Genomic DNA, 15,207 nt, shown 5'->3' on the forward strand with positions numbered 1-15,207 from the left:
CATTCGTTACAAACAATGTTGCAGATTCATCAATGCATTCAGGTAGTTCCTTTATTGTTCTTAGGAATGATGGAGCATATGAAAGTACATGGGATGATGATAATTTTGATCCATAACATGCTGTTCTAAAGAATTCTCCAAGTGCAAAAACTCAGGGCAGAAAAGACTACATAATTTGGGACATGCAAGGGCACTCAAGTTCTCCTTCAAGAAGATCAGGCCACAATTACTAGTCACACGTGATCCGTAGACGTTTGCAGATCATTATCCAAGAATGGGGTGAAATGGTATGTGATTAAAAGATAAAAGAGATAAGGACTAGTTCCTGTAAATAATACTTAATCAAGAGGTAGTGGCATATCTTAAAGAATCATGTCAATCAAATTATTCAGTTGACATTCTAATGGTTCAAACTGAGTACATTTCCTTCAGTGTCTCAGTTTTATATATAGCCTGACCTATGGAAGAATTACAGAGATCTGTGGGAATCTGAAAAGATCAAGTACCATAATATCAAGGATAGCATATATATATATGAAGTTATTAACTCTCAAATATAAATCAATGCAAACATCTCTAGGGCAAAATAGGCATTTGTCCATCCAAGAAATGTGATGGAAAACTGTTTTATGCAGATGATTATCAATGCATATTCATCGAATAGATCAGACTGATCTGAAGAGTTAGCCTCTTCTTAGAAGAACAGTAAAGTTCAACAACAGCATCCACTGACAGGTGTGGGTGTACCATAGAAATATATTAGGACAATCAGTCGAAGACTAGTACCTTCGAGTGTAGAAGCTTGCATAGGGATAAATAGCTGAGCCACTTGCTTCAAGCACTTTCCTGAGGTGCATTGACCTCAGATTGATCATGAAGATGCCAGCTTCTGCCTGTAGGAAAAGGTCTTCACTGTCCCTAGCAAATGCAACTGCAGAAGACCATAAGAACATATCTCCAACTGACACACCAGAGAGAGTGAGCTTGTCCATATCAATTATCCTGAGCAGTGCCCACCCAGCCACACCTTCAGAGTCAATTCTCCTTGACCAAATATGGATACTAGAACAATTCACGCCGCAAAAACCGATGCCACCATCCTCTGCCGGCATAACGTGAATATCTGACATATAATTTTCCCTAGTGCCCTCTGGCAGCTCAATCAAACCCAATCTCTGGCCATGCAGTTCAAACTCAAGAATGTGATTGCTGTCTTCCTCGGCAAAATCGAGCTTGCAGTACACAGAATTGCCCACAAAGGCGTTTGGCTCTGAACTAACGATAGATGGCGTTCCGATTGTAGCCCAATCGCCCCAGATGCCCGTTTCTGAGGAGTAGATGCAAGCAGATACCCAGTATCGATCGTCCACCTTGCTGTCCAACAAGACGATTTGGAACGGGCTCGAGTGGCAATCGGTGAGGTCATCGTGCCCGGCCGCGCTGACTACGGCCGCGGCGATATCTCCGCGAATCAGATCCAGGGGCGCGCTCACATAGTGTGTATCTCCGGCCATGGGGTCCCAGATAAGGAACTCTTTGTCAGCGTAGCTGTAGAGGAGAACGCGGCCGTGGAAGCAGTCAAGCACCCAGTACTGCAAGCCAGTCGGCGGGGAGAACCTCGTGGAGGTGGCGGCAGTGGGGACGAAGCGGATGCGCTGGTCCAGGGGGCAGCTAAGTGTCCAGAGGTTCTGGAAAAAGCCGAGCACGGGAGGTGTTCGATAGAATGCGCGAAAGCGGCGGAGGAATGCTGGGCTACAGACGAGGCGGCGCCAGCGCCTGCACACGAGTGAGGCTGCGAAAAGGAAGCCGGGTTCCGATGGTAGGCGGAGGAAGACATCCTGAAGGAGGTCGTCCGGAAGAAGATCTGCCGGCGGCGGCGAGCAGCAGCTGACGGACATGGCGCTCCGCTGGCTCTGGCTGTGGGCAGTTTTTTTTTTTGTGTGTGTGTGTGGTGGGGGGAGGGGTTTGTTTACGTTTATTCACACCGTTACAAATTCATCTATTTCGAGAACTGCCATTATAATTTTATCTCTTCCTCGTCGATGCCATTTACATCTGTACATATATGTACATGATAGCGTATAGATGTCAGGTACCCACCTCCTCCGTTAGAATGAGGCCGCCCGCGGTGGAGGAGCGCGCGAGGCGGAGCGGCATCGCTTGCCCTCGGCGGCCTGCGCGCGAGGCGAGCCTGCAAGGTGATGCGGGTGTCCGTCAGGTGCCAGAAACTGTCCTCGAGCACCCATCCTCGCTGCGCACCTCGAGGCTGTTGGTGTCCCGCGGGCTCACCTGTTGGAGGACCAGAGCAGCGGTGCCGCGGCAGTGTCGTTGGCCGTCGTGCCGTCGAGGACGCGGAGCTCCCCAGTGACGTCCTCGTGCTGAAGGACATGACGAGGAAGTTGGCGATGGTGGTCGCAGCGGAGAACTCGCGCCGGTTGTTGAGCACGTGCACGATGGCGGCCGCCGTGGGGTTGCCCAGCGCGACGCCGCCGTCGACGGCCGACACCACCTCAACGGATCCGCCACGGACGCCACCTCCACTCCGGCGCTGAAGAAGAGAGGAGGCCACACGCCCTTAGTCCGAGCAGCGATGCCATCCGGTCCTTCAGCGAGGCAGAGGAGCTCCAAGAGGTTGGTTGGGTGCACAAACACGAGCTCGCCTCTGTACATTTCTTCGTTCTTGTTACCTTTTCACAATGCTCACGATCAGGGAAATTATTCTATTGTTGGTTGCGTGGCGGCAATGATTTCGAAATTCTTCATGTAGTCATTGCCTTCTGAAAATCTAAGAATTTCTTTGTGGTTTTTTCGTGTTTGTTTTGTCCGAGCATTCCAGCGAGGCAGAAACTCCAACCTTCAGCAGAATGCGAAACTAAGAAGGAAATTCATCAGCTCAGGAGCGAGACACAGAGCTCCCTGAAGAAAGAGGCAGGGACCTGAACTATGCTGCTAGCTATTCTTCACGGATCCTATATTTTGTTCTACGCTAGCGCTCAGTGGCCTGCTTGAAAGAAAAACTTCGATCCAACACAAAAGTGTGCCTGAATATTGAAGTGTTGCAGATAACATGATGAACTAAATTGAACCTGAAGGTGTTTCTTGCTCTATTTTTTTCCTTTTTTGAAAGATAGTGTCTTGCTCTGTTTCTCGGACTTACATAATGCACACATGCCGGAAGTCGTCTACGGATGCGCGAGAAGAAGGGTGCCTGAAAGCTCTAGTTTGGTTTTGGTGAATTGATGAAACCCCAAGTGTTAACCTATTTTATCAAGTGATCATAAGATAGGTAGCACATTCCAAGTGGTGAAGCAAATGAAGATCATGACATGATGATGGTGATGCCATGGTGATGATCAAGTGCTTGGACTTGAAAAGAAGAAAGAGAAAAATAAAAGGCTCAAGGCAAAGGTATAAATGGTAGGAGCTATTTTGTTTTGATGATCAAGACACTTAGAGAGTGTGATCACATTTAGGTTCGATAGTCGTACTATTAAGAGGGGTGAAACTCATATCGGAATGCGGTTATCAAAGTGCCACTAGATGCTCTAACTCATTGCATATGCATTTAGGATCTAGTGGAGTGTTAACACCCTTGAAAATATTTGTGAAAATATGCTAACACATGTGCACATGGTGATACACTTGGTGGTTGGCATATTTATGGAAGGGTAAAGAAGATAGAGGTGAAAAGGAGTTAGTCGCGCTGGTTACAGAGTGACCGAACGTGTCCGGTATGATGACCGGACACGTCTAGTATTGACGATGAACTCAGCGACCGAGCGCGTCCGGTCGCCACACTAGATGTGTCCGGTGTGAATCAGCTAAGTCGTTATTCGATGAAATAGTTGATCGGACGCTGGCTACGTCCGGTCCGGAGTGACCGGACGCGTCCGATCGACTGTGGGTGCTTACTGTACTCGATCGGACGCTGAGGCTCAACGTCCTGTCAGTTTCTAACAGACACGTTCGATCGGTCTTGGGTACTCTCTAGACTTGACCGGACACTGCGGCTCAGCGTCCGATCATTTCAATTTCTACGTCTGGTCTGAGCGTCCGGTCGTCGGCAGTGTGGGCAGCAACGGCTACTTTGGTTTGAACTAGACACGTGGCAGTCTAGGAGCAACCGGACACGTCCGGTATTCACGGTTGAAAGCTCTAATTTAGTTTTGGTGATTTGATGAAACCTTAAGTGCTAACCTAGTTTATCAAGTTATCATGATATAGGTGGCACACTCTAAGTGGCCAAGCAAATGAAGATCATAACATGATGATGGTGATGCCATGGTGATGATCAAGTGCTCAGACTTAGAAAGAAGAAAAAGAAAAACAAAAGGCTCAAGGCAAAGGTATAAATTGTAGAAGCCATTTTGTTTTGATGATCAAGACACTTAGTGAGTGTGATCACATTTAGGATCGATAGCCATACTATTAAGAGGGGTGAAACTCATATCGAAATACGATTATCAAAGTGCCACTAGATGCTCTAACTCATTGCATATGCATTTAGGATCTAGTGGAGTGCTAACACCCTTAAAAATGTTTGTGAAAATACGCTAACACATGTACACAAGATGATACACTTGGTGGTTGGCACATTTGATCAAGGGTGGTGAAGTTTGGGAGCAAGGGTAAGAAACTTGTCCGACGGTGACACCAGCGCCCTAGACAGAAAAGACAAAGGTCACTAGGAGTGACCAGATGCTGGCCATGGTTGGACCGGCGCGTCTAATCAGATGTATCAGCGAAGATGCTGGCGTCGGTCAAACGATCAGACACTGGGTCGCTATGCGACCGGACACTGGCTAGGTGCGTCTGGTCAATGCTGACGTACGCTGACGTGAGGCGCATAGAGGAGACATTGAATAACCGGATGCTGGGTGAGTCCGATCGGGCATGACCGGACATGTCCGGTCGTGAAAATTCATGTTTAGAACCTTACTAGAAATGATCGGACGCTGGGGTCCAGCATCCGGTCACTTTCTAACTAACGCGTCCGGTCAACTCAATTGACCGTTGAGATCAGGACACGTGGCTGTCGTCGGGCGACCGGACGCTGACGTCCAGTGTCCAGTCAACATGACCGGAGCGTCCGGTCACCCCGCATTGTGCCCAGTGAAAGGGTACAACAGCTCTATTTCATGGGGGCTTCTATTTAAGCCCCATGGCTGGTTGAAGCTCACACTTTTGGCCATTTTCATTGACATAGCAACCTTGTGAGCTTAGTCAAAGCCCTCCCACTCATCTCCATCATTGATTCATCATCTTTGTGAGATTGGGAGTGAATCCAAGTGCATTGCTTGAGTGTTTGCATCTAGAGGCACTTGGTGTTCGTGTTTCGCTGTGGATTTCGCTTGTTACTCTTGGTAGTTTCCATCACCTAGATGGCTTGGAGCAGCGAGGATCGTTGAGCGGAGGGTGGTGATTGTCTCTGGCTCCGATCGTGGTGATTGTGAGGGGTTCTTGACCTTTCTTCGGTGGAGAGCCAAAAGGTACTCTAGTGGACTGCTCGTGGCTTGTGTGATCCTCATCTTGTGTTGGTTGTATGGCACCCTATTGAAGGTTTGGCGTGTGAAGCCAATTAGCGCGTAAACCTCCAAGTGAGTGAATCGCCACAACGAGGACTAGCTTGCCGGCAAGCAAGTGAACCTCGGTAAAAATCATTGTGTTCATCATTGATTTCAAGGTGATTGGTCTTCATTGTTATTCATCCTTGTGATTGATTAGTTTCTTCATCTACACGACGGTATAACCTTCTTGATCACTCTCTTTACTTTACCGCAAAATAGTTGACAAGCTCTTTAGTGTAGCTAGTTGTGAGAGCTTGGTTGGTTGGTTGGTGTGGCTCTTTAGTTAGCCTTTGAGAGCACACTAACATAGGATAGTGTCATAGCTATTGTGTAAATAGACACTATCTAAACTAGAATTGTGGTAGGTGGCTTGCATTTTGGGTAGGCTAGCGTAATACTTGCTTCGCCTCATAATTGTCTAACCATTTTGTTAAGTGTTGTTGTAGAAATTTTTATTAGGCTATTCACCTCCCCCCCCCTCTAGCCATTAGGACCTTTCAACGGTCGGTGCGTCCGGTGCTGTGTCCGATGCATTCGAGCAACGCGTCCGGTTGATGCGCAGTTAGCCTAATAATTGAGCCAACGACTCTATTTCGTGGGGGCTTCTATTTAAGCACCATGGCCGGCTCAAGCTCACACTCTTGGCTATTTACATTGACATAGCAACCTTGTGAGCTTAGCCAAAGCCCTCCCACTCATCTCCATCATTGATTCATCATCTTTGTGAGATTGGGAGAGAATCCAAGTGCATTACTTGAGTGTTTGCATCTAGAGGCACTTAGTGTTCGTGTTTCACTGCAAGATTCACTTATTACTCTTGGTGGTTGCCGCCACCTAGACGTCTTGGAGAAGCGAGGATCATTGAGCAGAGGTTGGTGATTGTCTCCGGCTCGAATCGTGGTGATTATGAGGGGTTCTTGACCTTTCCCCGGTGGAGAGCCAAAAGGTACTCTAGTGGATTGCTCGTGGCTTGTGTGATCCTCATCTTATGTTGGTTGTGCGGCACCCTACTGAGGGTTTGGCGTGTGAACCTCCAAGTGAGTGAATCGCTACAACGAGGAGTAGCTTGCCGACAAGCAAGTGAACCTCGATAAAAAAATCATTGTGCTCATCATTTAATTCTGAGGTGATTGGTCTTCATTGTTATTCATTCTTGTGATTGATTGGCTCCTTCCTCGACATGGCAGTATAACCTTCTTGCTCACTCTCTTTACATTACCACAAACTAGTTATCAAGCTCTTTAGTGTAGCTAGTTGTGAGAGCTTGTTAGTTTGGTTAGTGTGGCTCTTTAGTTAGCCTTTGAGAGCATATTAACTTAGTGTAGTGACATAGCTATTGTGTGGATAGAAACTATATCAACTAGAATTATGGTATGTGGCTTGCTTTTTTAGTAGGCTAGCGCAACACTTGATTCGCCTCATAATTGTCTAACCGGTTTGCTAAGTGTTGTTATAGAATTTTTTTTATTAGGCTATTCACCCCCTCTCTAGCCATTAGGACCTTTCAAGTGGTATCAAAGCCAAGGTCACCGTAATTTGAGGCTTAACAACCTTCGGTATAAAAATGGATCAAATCAACAACACCAAGAAGCCACCCTAATTTGATGGCACAAATTATCCGTATTAGAAATTAAAGATGACCACACATATCAAGTCAATCAATATAAAAGTATGGAAGGTGGTAGAAACCAAAATTGAGATTGGTGATCCAAAGAATCTCACCGTGGCCAAAGAAGTGCTTCTCCAAAAACAATGACATTGCTCTAAGTGTCATTCATGATGCAATTGATGAGAGAACATTTGAGCAAATCAAGAATATTGAGATGGCTCATGAGGCTTGTAAGCAGTTGGAAGAATCATTTGAGGGCACTCAAGCCGTGAAGGGTGCAAAGGCATATGTTCTCAAAGAGAAATTTACAAGCTTCAAGATAAAGGAGGATGAGAGTGTGCTGGAGATGTTCCATAGGCTTCAAGTGCTTGTCAATGATCTCAAAGCACTTGGAGAAGAGGTAAAGGACAAGGACTTCTCCCACAAGTTCTTGAGATGTTTCCCTTCAAGATTTGGCACATTGGTCATTATTCTAGTGAGGAGCAGTTTGGACACCATGACACCAAACTAAGTGTTGGGAGATATAATGACCGATGATACATATAGAGATGATGATGAGAAGGAAGAAAGATGTGAAGAAGAAGAGTGTGGCATTCAAGGTTGCATCATCCAAGGGCAAGGCAAAGCAAGAAACATCAAGTGAAGATGATGGCTCATGGGATGATGATGATATGAGAAGATGGCTCTTTTTGCCAAAAAAATTTGGCAAGTTCATGATGAAGAAAGGGCACCGTGCTAGAAGAAGGAAGTCTTCATCCAAGAATAAGGAAGAGTTAAGAAGGTGCTTCAAATGTGGAAGTAAATATCATCTTATTGCTCAATGTCCATACAATAGCGACAATGATGATGACAACAAGAAAAACAAGAAGAAGGACAAGAAGGAAAAGAAAGATAAGAAGGACAAGATGACCTTCAAGAAGAAGAAGGGTGGTTCATATGTGGTCACTTGGGATAGTGATGATGATGATAGTGATGATGACAAGACCACCAAGAAGAAGGCACTTGCAAGCATTGCTATCAATGAGAAGCCTTCTCTCTTCGACACTCCATCATGCTTCATGGCTAAGGCCACTAAGGTACAAACTTGTGATGATGGAAGTGATGACGAACATGAAAATGAAAATGATAGTGATAGTGATGATGATGAACCTACTAAAGATGAATTATTTGACATGCTAGAAGATGCTAAAGAACACTTTGACATTAAGAGAAGGGAATGCAAGAGCTTGAATAAGAAGGTAAAATCCCTTAAGCAAGCCCTTGATGAGCTCAAAGCAACTCATGAGAGGCTAGAGGAAGCCCATGAGAAGCTTGGCAAGGCTCACAAGAAGCTTGAAAAAGCTCATTCCTCTTTGCTTAATGAGCAAAATAAAAAGAAGCATGTTGAAACTTGCAATGTAGGCTTAACTTGTGATATAATTAATGAATCATTATCTATGCCTATCATTGTTCCTCCCACTAACCCTTCTTGTAGTACTTCTACTTCCACCTCATCTAGTAGTGATGGTTTCACTTGTGATGCCTCACTAATGGTTGAGAATGAGAACCTCAAGAAGGAGGTCAATAAGCTCACTCACACCTTGGCTAAGGTCTATGGTGGTGAGGACCACTTGCTTATGTGCTTAGGTAGCCAACGAGCTTCTCTCTACAAAGAGGGATTGGGCTATACCCCCAAGAAAGGCAAGGCAACCTTTGCTCCTCATAAGACTAGTTTTGTGAAGAACAATAGTCGGTTTTACACTAGTTGCAAGCAAGTTGGTCATAAAGAGCATGAATGCAAAAACAAGAGCAAAAATGCTAATGTATCCTCTATTAAGCTTGATTCTTTCTATATGCTTACCAAAGGTGCAAAATGGTATAAAGGTTAAGTTTATTGGTGAACCATGGATGGGCTCAAAGAAGAAAGCTATTTGGGTACCAAAGAGCTTGGTAACTAACCTTCAAGGACCAAGCAAATTTGGATACCTAAAAAGAATTGATCTTCTTTTGTAGGTCAATTATAAAGCCGGAGGAAGGCATTGGGTTCTTGATAGTGGATGCACTCAACACATGACCGGTGATGCAAGAATGTTCAACTCAATCAACACTGATGGCAATGATGGTTATGATAGTATTACATTTGGTGATAATGGCAAAGGCAATGTCAAAGGGCTTGGTAAGATTGCAATATCCAATGACATGAGCATATCCCATGTGTTGCTAGTAGAGAGCTTAAACTTCAATTTGCTATTCATAGCTCAATTGTCTGATCTTGGATTCAAATGCATATTTGGGGTAGATGATGTAGAGATCATAAGTGTAGATGGATCTAACTTGATCTTCAAAGGCTTTAGATATGGGAATTTATACTTGGTTGATTTCAATGCTAGTGAAGCTAAATTGTCTACATGCTTATTCACTAAGTCTAGCATGGGTTAGTTATGGCATAGAAGGCTTGGTCATGCTGGAATAAAACAATTGAATAGATTAGTTAAGCATGACTTGATTAGAGGCTTGAAAGATGTTGTGTTTGAAAAGTATAAGCTTTGTAGCTCTTGTCAAGCCAGCAAACAAGTTGAAAATACCCATCCCAAGAAAAGCATGACGAGCACTAGTAAAGCATTTGAGTTATTGTACATGGATTTGTTTGGGCCAACACAATACACTAGCAATGGTGGAAATAAATATGACTTTATGATAGTGGATGATTACACTAGATATACATGGATATTCTTTCTAGTGGACAAAAGTAATGTGTTTGCAACATTCAAATCATTTGTAAAGGGTATTCACAATGAGTTTGAAATAACCATCAAGAGAGTTATAAGTGACAATGGTAGTGAGTTCAAGAACACTAGAATTGATGAGTTGTGTGATGAATTTGGAATTAGACATCAAGTGGCTCTCATGATAATGAACAAGATCAAGTGGCTAGTACATTATCTCAACCTAATGATCAAGCAAGTGTAAGTAATCAAGTTCCAATCCTCTAACCAACCAATGTTGTAAGAGATCATCCATTAGACACTATCATTGGTGACATTTCTAGAGGTATACAAACTAGATCAAGATTGGCTTTATTTTGTGAGCATTTCTCATTTGTGTCGTCCATTGAACCAAAGAAGATAGATGAAGCATTGAAGGATATTGATTGGGTGAATGCTATGCATGAAGAATTGAATAATTTCATAAGAAATCAAGTATGGGAATTAGTAGAGAGACCAAAGGGACACAATCTGATTGGAACCAAATGGATCTTTAGAAACAAGCAAGATTAAGATGGGATAGTAGTAAAGAATAAAGCAAGATTGGTAGCACAAGGCTATATACAAGTTGAAGGTCTTGACTTTGGAGAAACATATGCCCCGGTTGCTAGATTGGAAGCAATAAGAATCTTACTAGCCTATGCTTATGCCCACAACATCAAGCTCTATCAAATGGATGTCAAGAGTAAATTTCTCAATGGTTACATCAATGAAGAAGTATATGTTGAGCAACCTCCCAGTTTTGAAGATGACAAGAAGCCCAACCATGTGTACAAGTTGAAGAAGGCATTGTATGGCTTGAGGCAAGCACCTAGAGCATGGTATGAGAGATTGAGAGACTTCCTACTCTCTAAAGGATTTATGATGGACAAGGTTGACACCACTCTCTTCAGCAAGAAGATTAGAAAAGATTTATTTGTGTTGCAAATCTATGTTGATAACATCATATTTGGATCAACCAATCAAGACTTTTGTGATGAGTTTGGAAAGATGATGGCTAATGAGTTTGAGATGTCCATGATTGGAGAGTTAAGTTACTTCCTGGGTCTTCAAATCAAGCAATTGAAGAATGGTACATTTATGAGTCAAGGCAAGTATATCAAGGACATGATCAAGAAGTTTGGCATGAGTGATAGTAAGGCTATTAGCACACCAATGGGAACCAATGTCAACTTGGATAGTGATGCAAGTGGAAATATGGTGGATCAAAAATTGTATCAGTCTATGATTGGAAGCCTACTCTATGTGACCACATCAAGGTCAGATGTCATGTTTAGTATATGCATGTGTGCAAGATTTCAAGCCTCGCCAAGAGAAAGTCATTTGAAGGCTACACAGAGAATATTAATGTACTTGAAGCATACACAAAATATTGGTTTGTGGTATCCCAAAGGAGCAAAGTTTGAGCTAGTTAGTTACTCTGACTCGGATTATGCAGGATGCAAGGTTGAAAGAAAGAGCACCTCGGGCACATGTCAATTGTTAGGAAGATCACTTATTTCATGGTCATCAAAGAAGCAAAATAGTGTTGCATTATCAACCGCCGAAGCCAAATACATATCCGTTGGTAGTTGTTGTGCACAAATATTTTGGATGAATGCCACTTTGAGTGACTTTGGAATCAAGTTCAAGAAAGTGCCATTGCTATGTGACAATGAGAGTGCAATCAAGTTGACCAACAATCCGGTTCAACATACAAGAATAAAGCACATTGATGTCCGTCATCATTTCATAAGACATCACCAACAAAAAGGGAACATTTGCATTAAGAGTTTAGGCACCGAAGATCAACTTACCGATATATTCACCAAGCCATTGGATGAGAAAAGGTTTTGCAAGCTAAGAAATGAGTTAAACATATTGGATTTCTCAAATATGTGTTGATGCACCCCCACTTATATGACACGCCTCTTCTTCGAGCAACCCAAGGTAAAAGTTGATTGACATGACATACATTCTTGCTAAGGACATGTTTAGTGCATTTAGACATCTTTCACATTTAATAGGCTCATTCATGAAAATCAAATAAATTTGATGTTTGTATGGTACCACTATTGCTTCTATGCTTGACTTGATCTGGTGGTAGCATATGACATGTTTATGGGCTTGTAAACCTAATGTTTAATCTAGAAAATGAGCTCTAAGTGTTTAACTCAACATGGTATAAGATAACCCTTATTTGGAGGTATGAAGAAGCTTGTCCTTTGATCAAACCGAGTTAAATATCTTTGGCAAATGATCTAGATTAAATCAAATTTGGGAAAATGATCCTCACCCCATTGATTAACATTGATAATCTCAATCTATCTATATTTTGAACCTTTGTGGTCATTGATGACAAAGGGGGAGAAATTGTGTACAAAGATAGTGAAAAGACAACAAAGAGGGAGAATTTGACATAGGGGGAGAAATATGACAAAGGAAAGGGATAAATTAAAATTTTGAGCACACAAGTAGGGGGAGCAAGCTCATGAACTTGTATGGTGTATTTGAATGCACATTTCATATGTTTGCTTACATAGCACAAGTTTTAAATTTCAATATCCATGCTTGTGTGGTGTATACTAGTTATAGGTTTGAATGATAAAATGAAAATCTAGCATGCATAGGTTATCTAGTAATTTCATTTTCAAGTGTTTCCAAGTGGTATAGAGCTAACCATGATGCTAAGGATGGTATATTGGTGCACTCCGGTTGGTATCACGCTTCAAAGGTCTATTTTTATACCTTAGCATCATTTGGTAGACATTGTCTCCTATATTTTCTATCTAAGCATATGTGCAAGCTATAATCCAAATTCTTAGCACATATGTAGGGGGAGCAATTGCTACCATTTAGGGTTCATGAAACTTGTCCATATCCTTTTACACATGGTAAATATGCTTGGGCAAGCAATATGGATTCAATTGAATTTCAATTCATATCTTTGTGAAAGCGTTGTCATCAATTACCAAAAAGGGAGAGATTGAAAGCTCTAGTTTGGTTTTGGTAAATTGATGAAACCCCAAGTGCTAACCTAGTTTATCAAGTGATCATGAGATAGGTAGCACATTCCAAGTGGTGAAGCAAATGAAGATCATGACATGATGATAGTGATGATCAAGTGCTTGGACTTGAAAAGAAGAAAGAGAAAAACAAAAGGCTCAAGGCAAAGATATAAATGGTAGGAGCTATTTTGTTTTGGTGATCAAGACACTTAGAGAGTGTGATCACATTTAGGTTCGATAGTCGTACTATTAAGAGAGATGAAACTCGTATCGGAATGCGGTTATCAAAGTGCCACTAGATGCTCTAACTCATTGCATATGCATTTAGGATCTAGTGGAATGTTAACACCCTTGAAAACGTTTGTAAAAATATGCTAACACATGTACACATGGTGATACACTTGGTGGTTGGCATATTTTTGGAAGGGTGAAGAAGATAGAGGTGAAAAAGAGTTAGTCGCGCTGGTTACAGAGTGACCGGACGCGTCTGGTATGGTGACCAGACACGTCTAGTATTAACGATGAACTCAGTGACTGAACGCGTCCTGTCGCCACACCGAACGCGTTCGGTGTGAATCAACTAAGTCGTTGTTCGGTGAAACAGTTGATCGGACGCTGGCTGCGTCCAGCGTCCGGTCCGGAGTGACCGGACGCATCCGATCGACTGTGGGTGCTTACTGGACTCGGTCGGACGCTGAGGCTCAGCGTCCGGTCAGTTTCTAACAGACGCGTCCGATCGGTCTTGGGTACTCTCTAGACTTGACCGGACACTGCGGCTCAGCGTACGGTCATTTCAATTTCTATGTCCGGTCTGAGCGTCCGGTCGTCAGTAGTGTGGGCAGCAACAACTACTTTGGTTTGAACTAGACACATGGCAGTCTGGGAGCGATCGGACACGTTCGGTATTCACGATCGGTGCATCCGGTGCTACGTTCGGTGCATTTGAGCAGCACGTCCGGTCGATGCGCAGTCAGCCCAATAATTGAGCTAACGGCTCTATTTCATGGAGGCTTTTATGTCAGCCCTATGGCCGGCTCAAGCTCACACTCTTGGCCATTTACATTGACATAGTAACCTTATGAGCTTAGCCAAAGCCCTCCCACTCATCTCCATCATTGATTCATCATCTTTATGAGATTGGGAGAGAATCCAAGTGCATTGCTTGAGTGTTTGCGTCTAGAGGCACTTGGTGTTTGTGTTTCGCTGTGGGATTCGCTTGTTACTCGTGGTGGTTGCCGTCACCTAGATGGCTTGGAGCAGCGAGGATCATTGAGCGAAGGTTGGTGATTGTCTTCGGCTCTAATCATGGTGATTGTGAGGGCTTCTTGATCTTTCCTCGACGGAGAGCTAAAAGGTACTCTAGTGAATTGCTCGTGGCTTGTGTGATCATTATCTTGTGTTGGTTGTGCGGCACCCTATTGAGGGTTTGGCGTGTGATGTCACTTAGCGCATGAACCTCTAAGTGAGTGAATCGTCACAACGAGGAGTAGCTTACCAGCAAGCAAGTGAACCTCGGTAAAAAATCATTGTGCTCATCATTTGATTCCGAGGTGATTGGTCTTCATTGTTATTCATTCTTGTAATTGATTGGCTCCTTCCTCGACATGGCGGTATAATCTTCTTGCTCACTCTCTTTATATTACCGCAAACTAGTTATCAAGCTCTTTAGTGTAGCTAGTTGTGAGAGCTTGTTAGTTTGGTTAGTGTGGCTCTTTAGTTGGCCTTTGAGAGCACATTAACTTAGTGTAGTGACATAGCTATTGTGTGGATAGAAACTATATCAACTAGAATTGTGTTAGGTAGCTTGCTTTTTTAGTAGGTTAGCGCAACACTTGCTTCGCTCTATAATTATCTAACCGGTTTGCTAAGTGTTGTTGTAGAAATTTTTTATTAGACTATTCACCCCTCTCTAGCCATTAGGACCTTTCAGTGCGCGCGAACAGCAGGATGGCCAGAACGCCCCCCATGCCGGACCCCGCAGCCGCGTCGAAGAAGTCGGCGAGCCACGCCGCGGGGCTACCGGCGCGCCGCTGTAGCGCGGCCTCCATGCGCACCAGCGCGGTGTCGGCCAGGAGCCCGTCGGCCGTGCGCTGCCATCTATGAAGATGACGCACTCCTCTCCCGTGCTGGTGGCTGCCTATGGGGGCCAGAGGCCGAACGGCGGCGCTCGCCCGCGGCAGCCTGCGCGTGAGCGGAGCGGCTCTCATCCGTGGTGGGCACCACGTGAGGTGGAGCTCGTCGACGGCAGCTCCTTCTAACAGAGAAGCCAGGGACTTAACGCCCATACACGTTTCTGTTCA

At 43.9% G+C, this 15,207-nt stretch overlaps 1 protein-coding gene across 1 annotated transcript; it reads right to left on the reverse strand.

Moving 5' to 3' along the window:
* Positions 1 to 675: 675 nt before the first annotated feature.
* LOC136532365 (putative F-box only protein 9) lies at positions 676 to 1,928 on the reverse strand. The gene has a single exon (XM_066524973.1). It carries the CDS (start codon positions 1,896 to 1,898, stop codon positions 780 to 782), a length of 1,119 nt encoding a protein of 372 aa, XP_066381070.1. The 5' UTR covers positions 1,899 to 1,928; the 3' UTR covers positions 676 to 779.
* Positions 1,929 to 15,207: the final 13,279 nt, after the last annotated feature.

This window comes from Miscanthus floridulus, unplaced genomic scaffold (assembly GCF_019320115.1).
Source record: "Miscanthus floridulus cultivar M001 unplaced genomic scaffold, ASM1932011v1 fs_590_1_2, whole genome shotgun sequence".
Taxonomy (NCBI): domain Eukaryota; kingdom Viridiplantae; phylum Streptophyta; class Magnoliopsida; order Poales; family Poaceae; genus Miscanthus; species Miscanthus floridulus.

Bases quoted from the DNA above. Each gene is read 5' to 3' on its own strand.
- LOC136532365 (XM_066524973.1), bottom strand. From the start codon at position 1,898: ATGTCCGTCAGCTGCTGCTCGCCGCCGCCGGCAGATCTTCTTCCGGAC.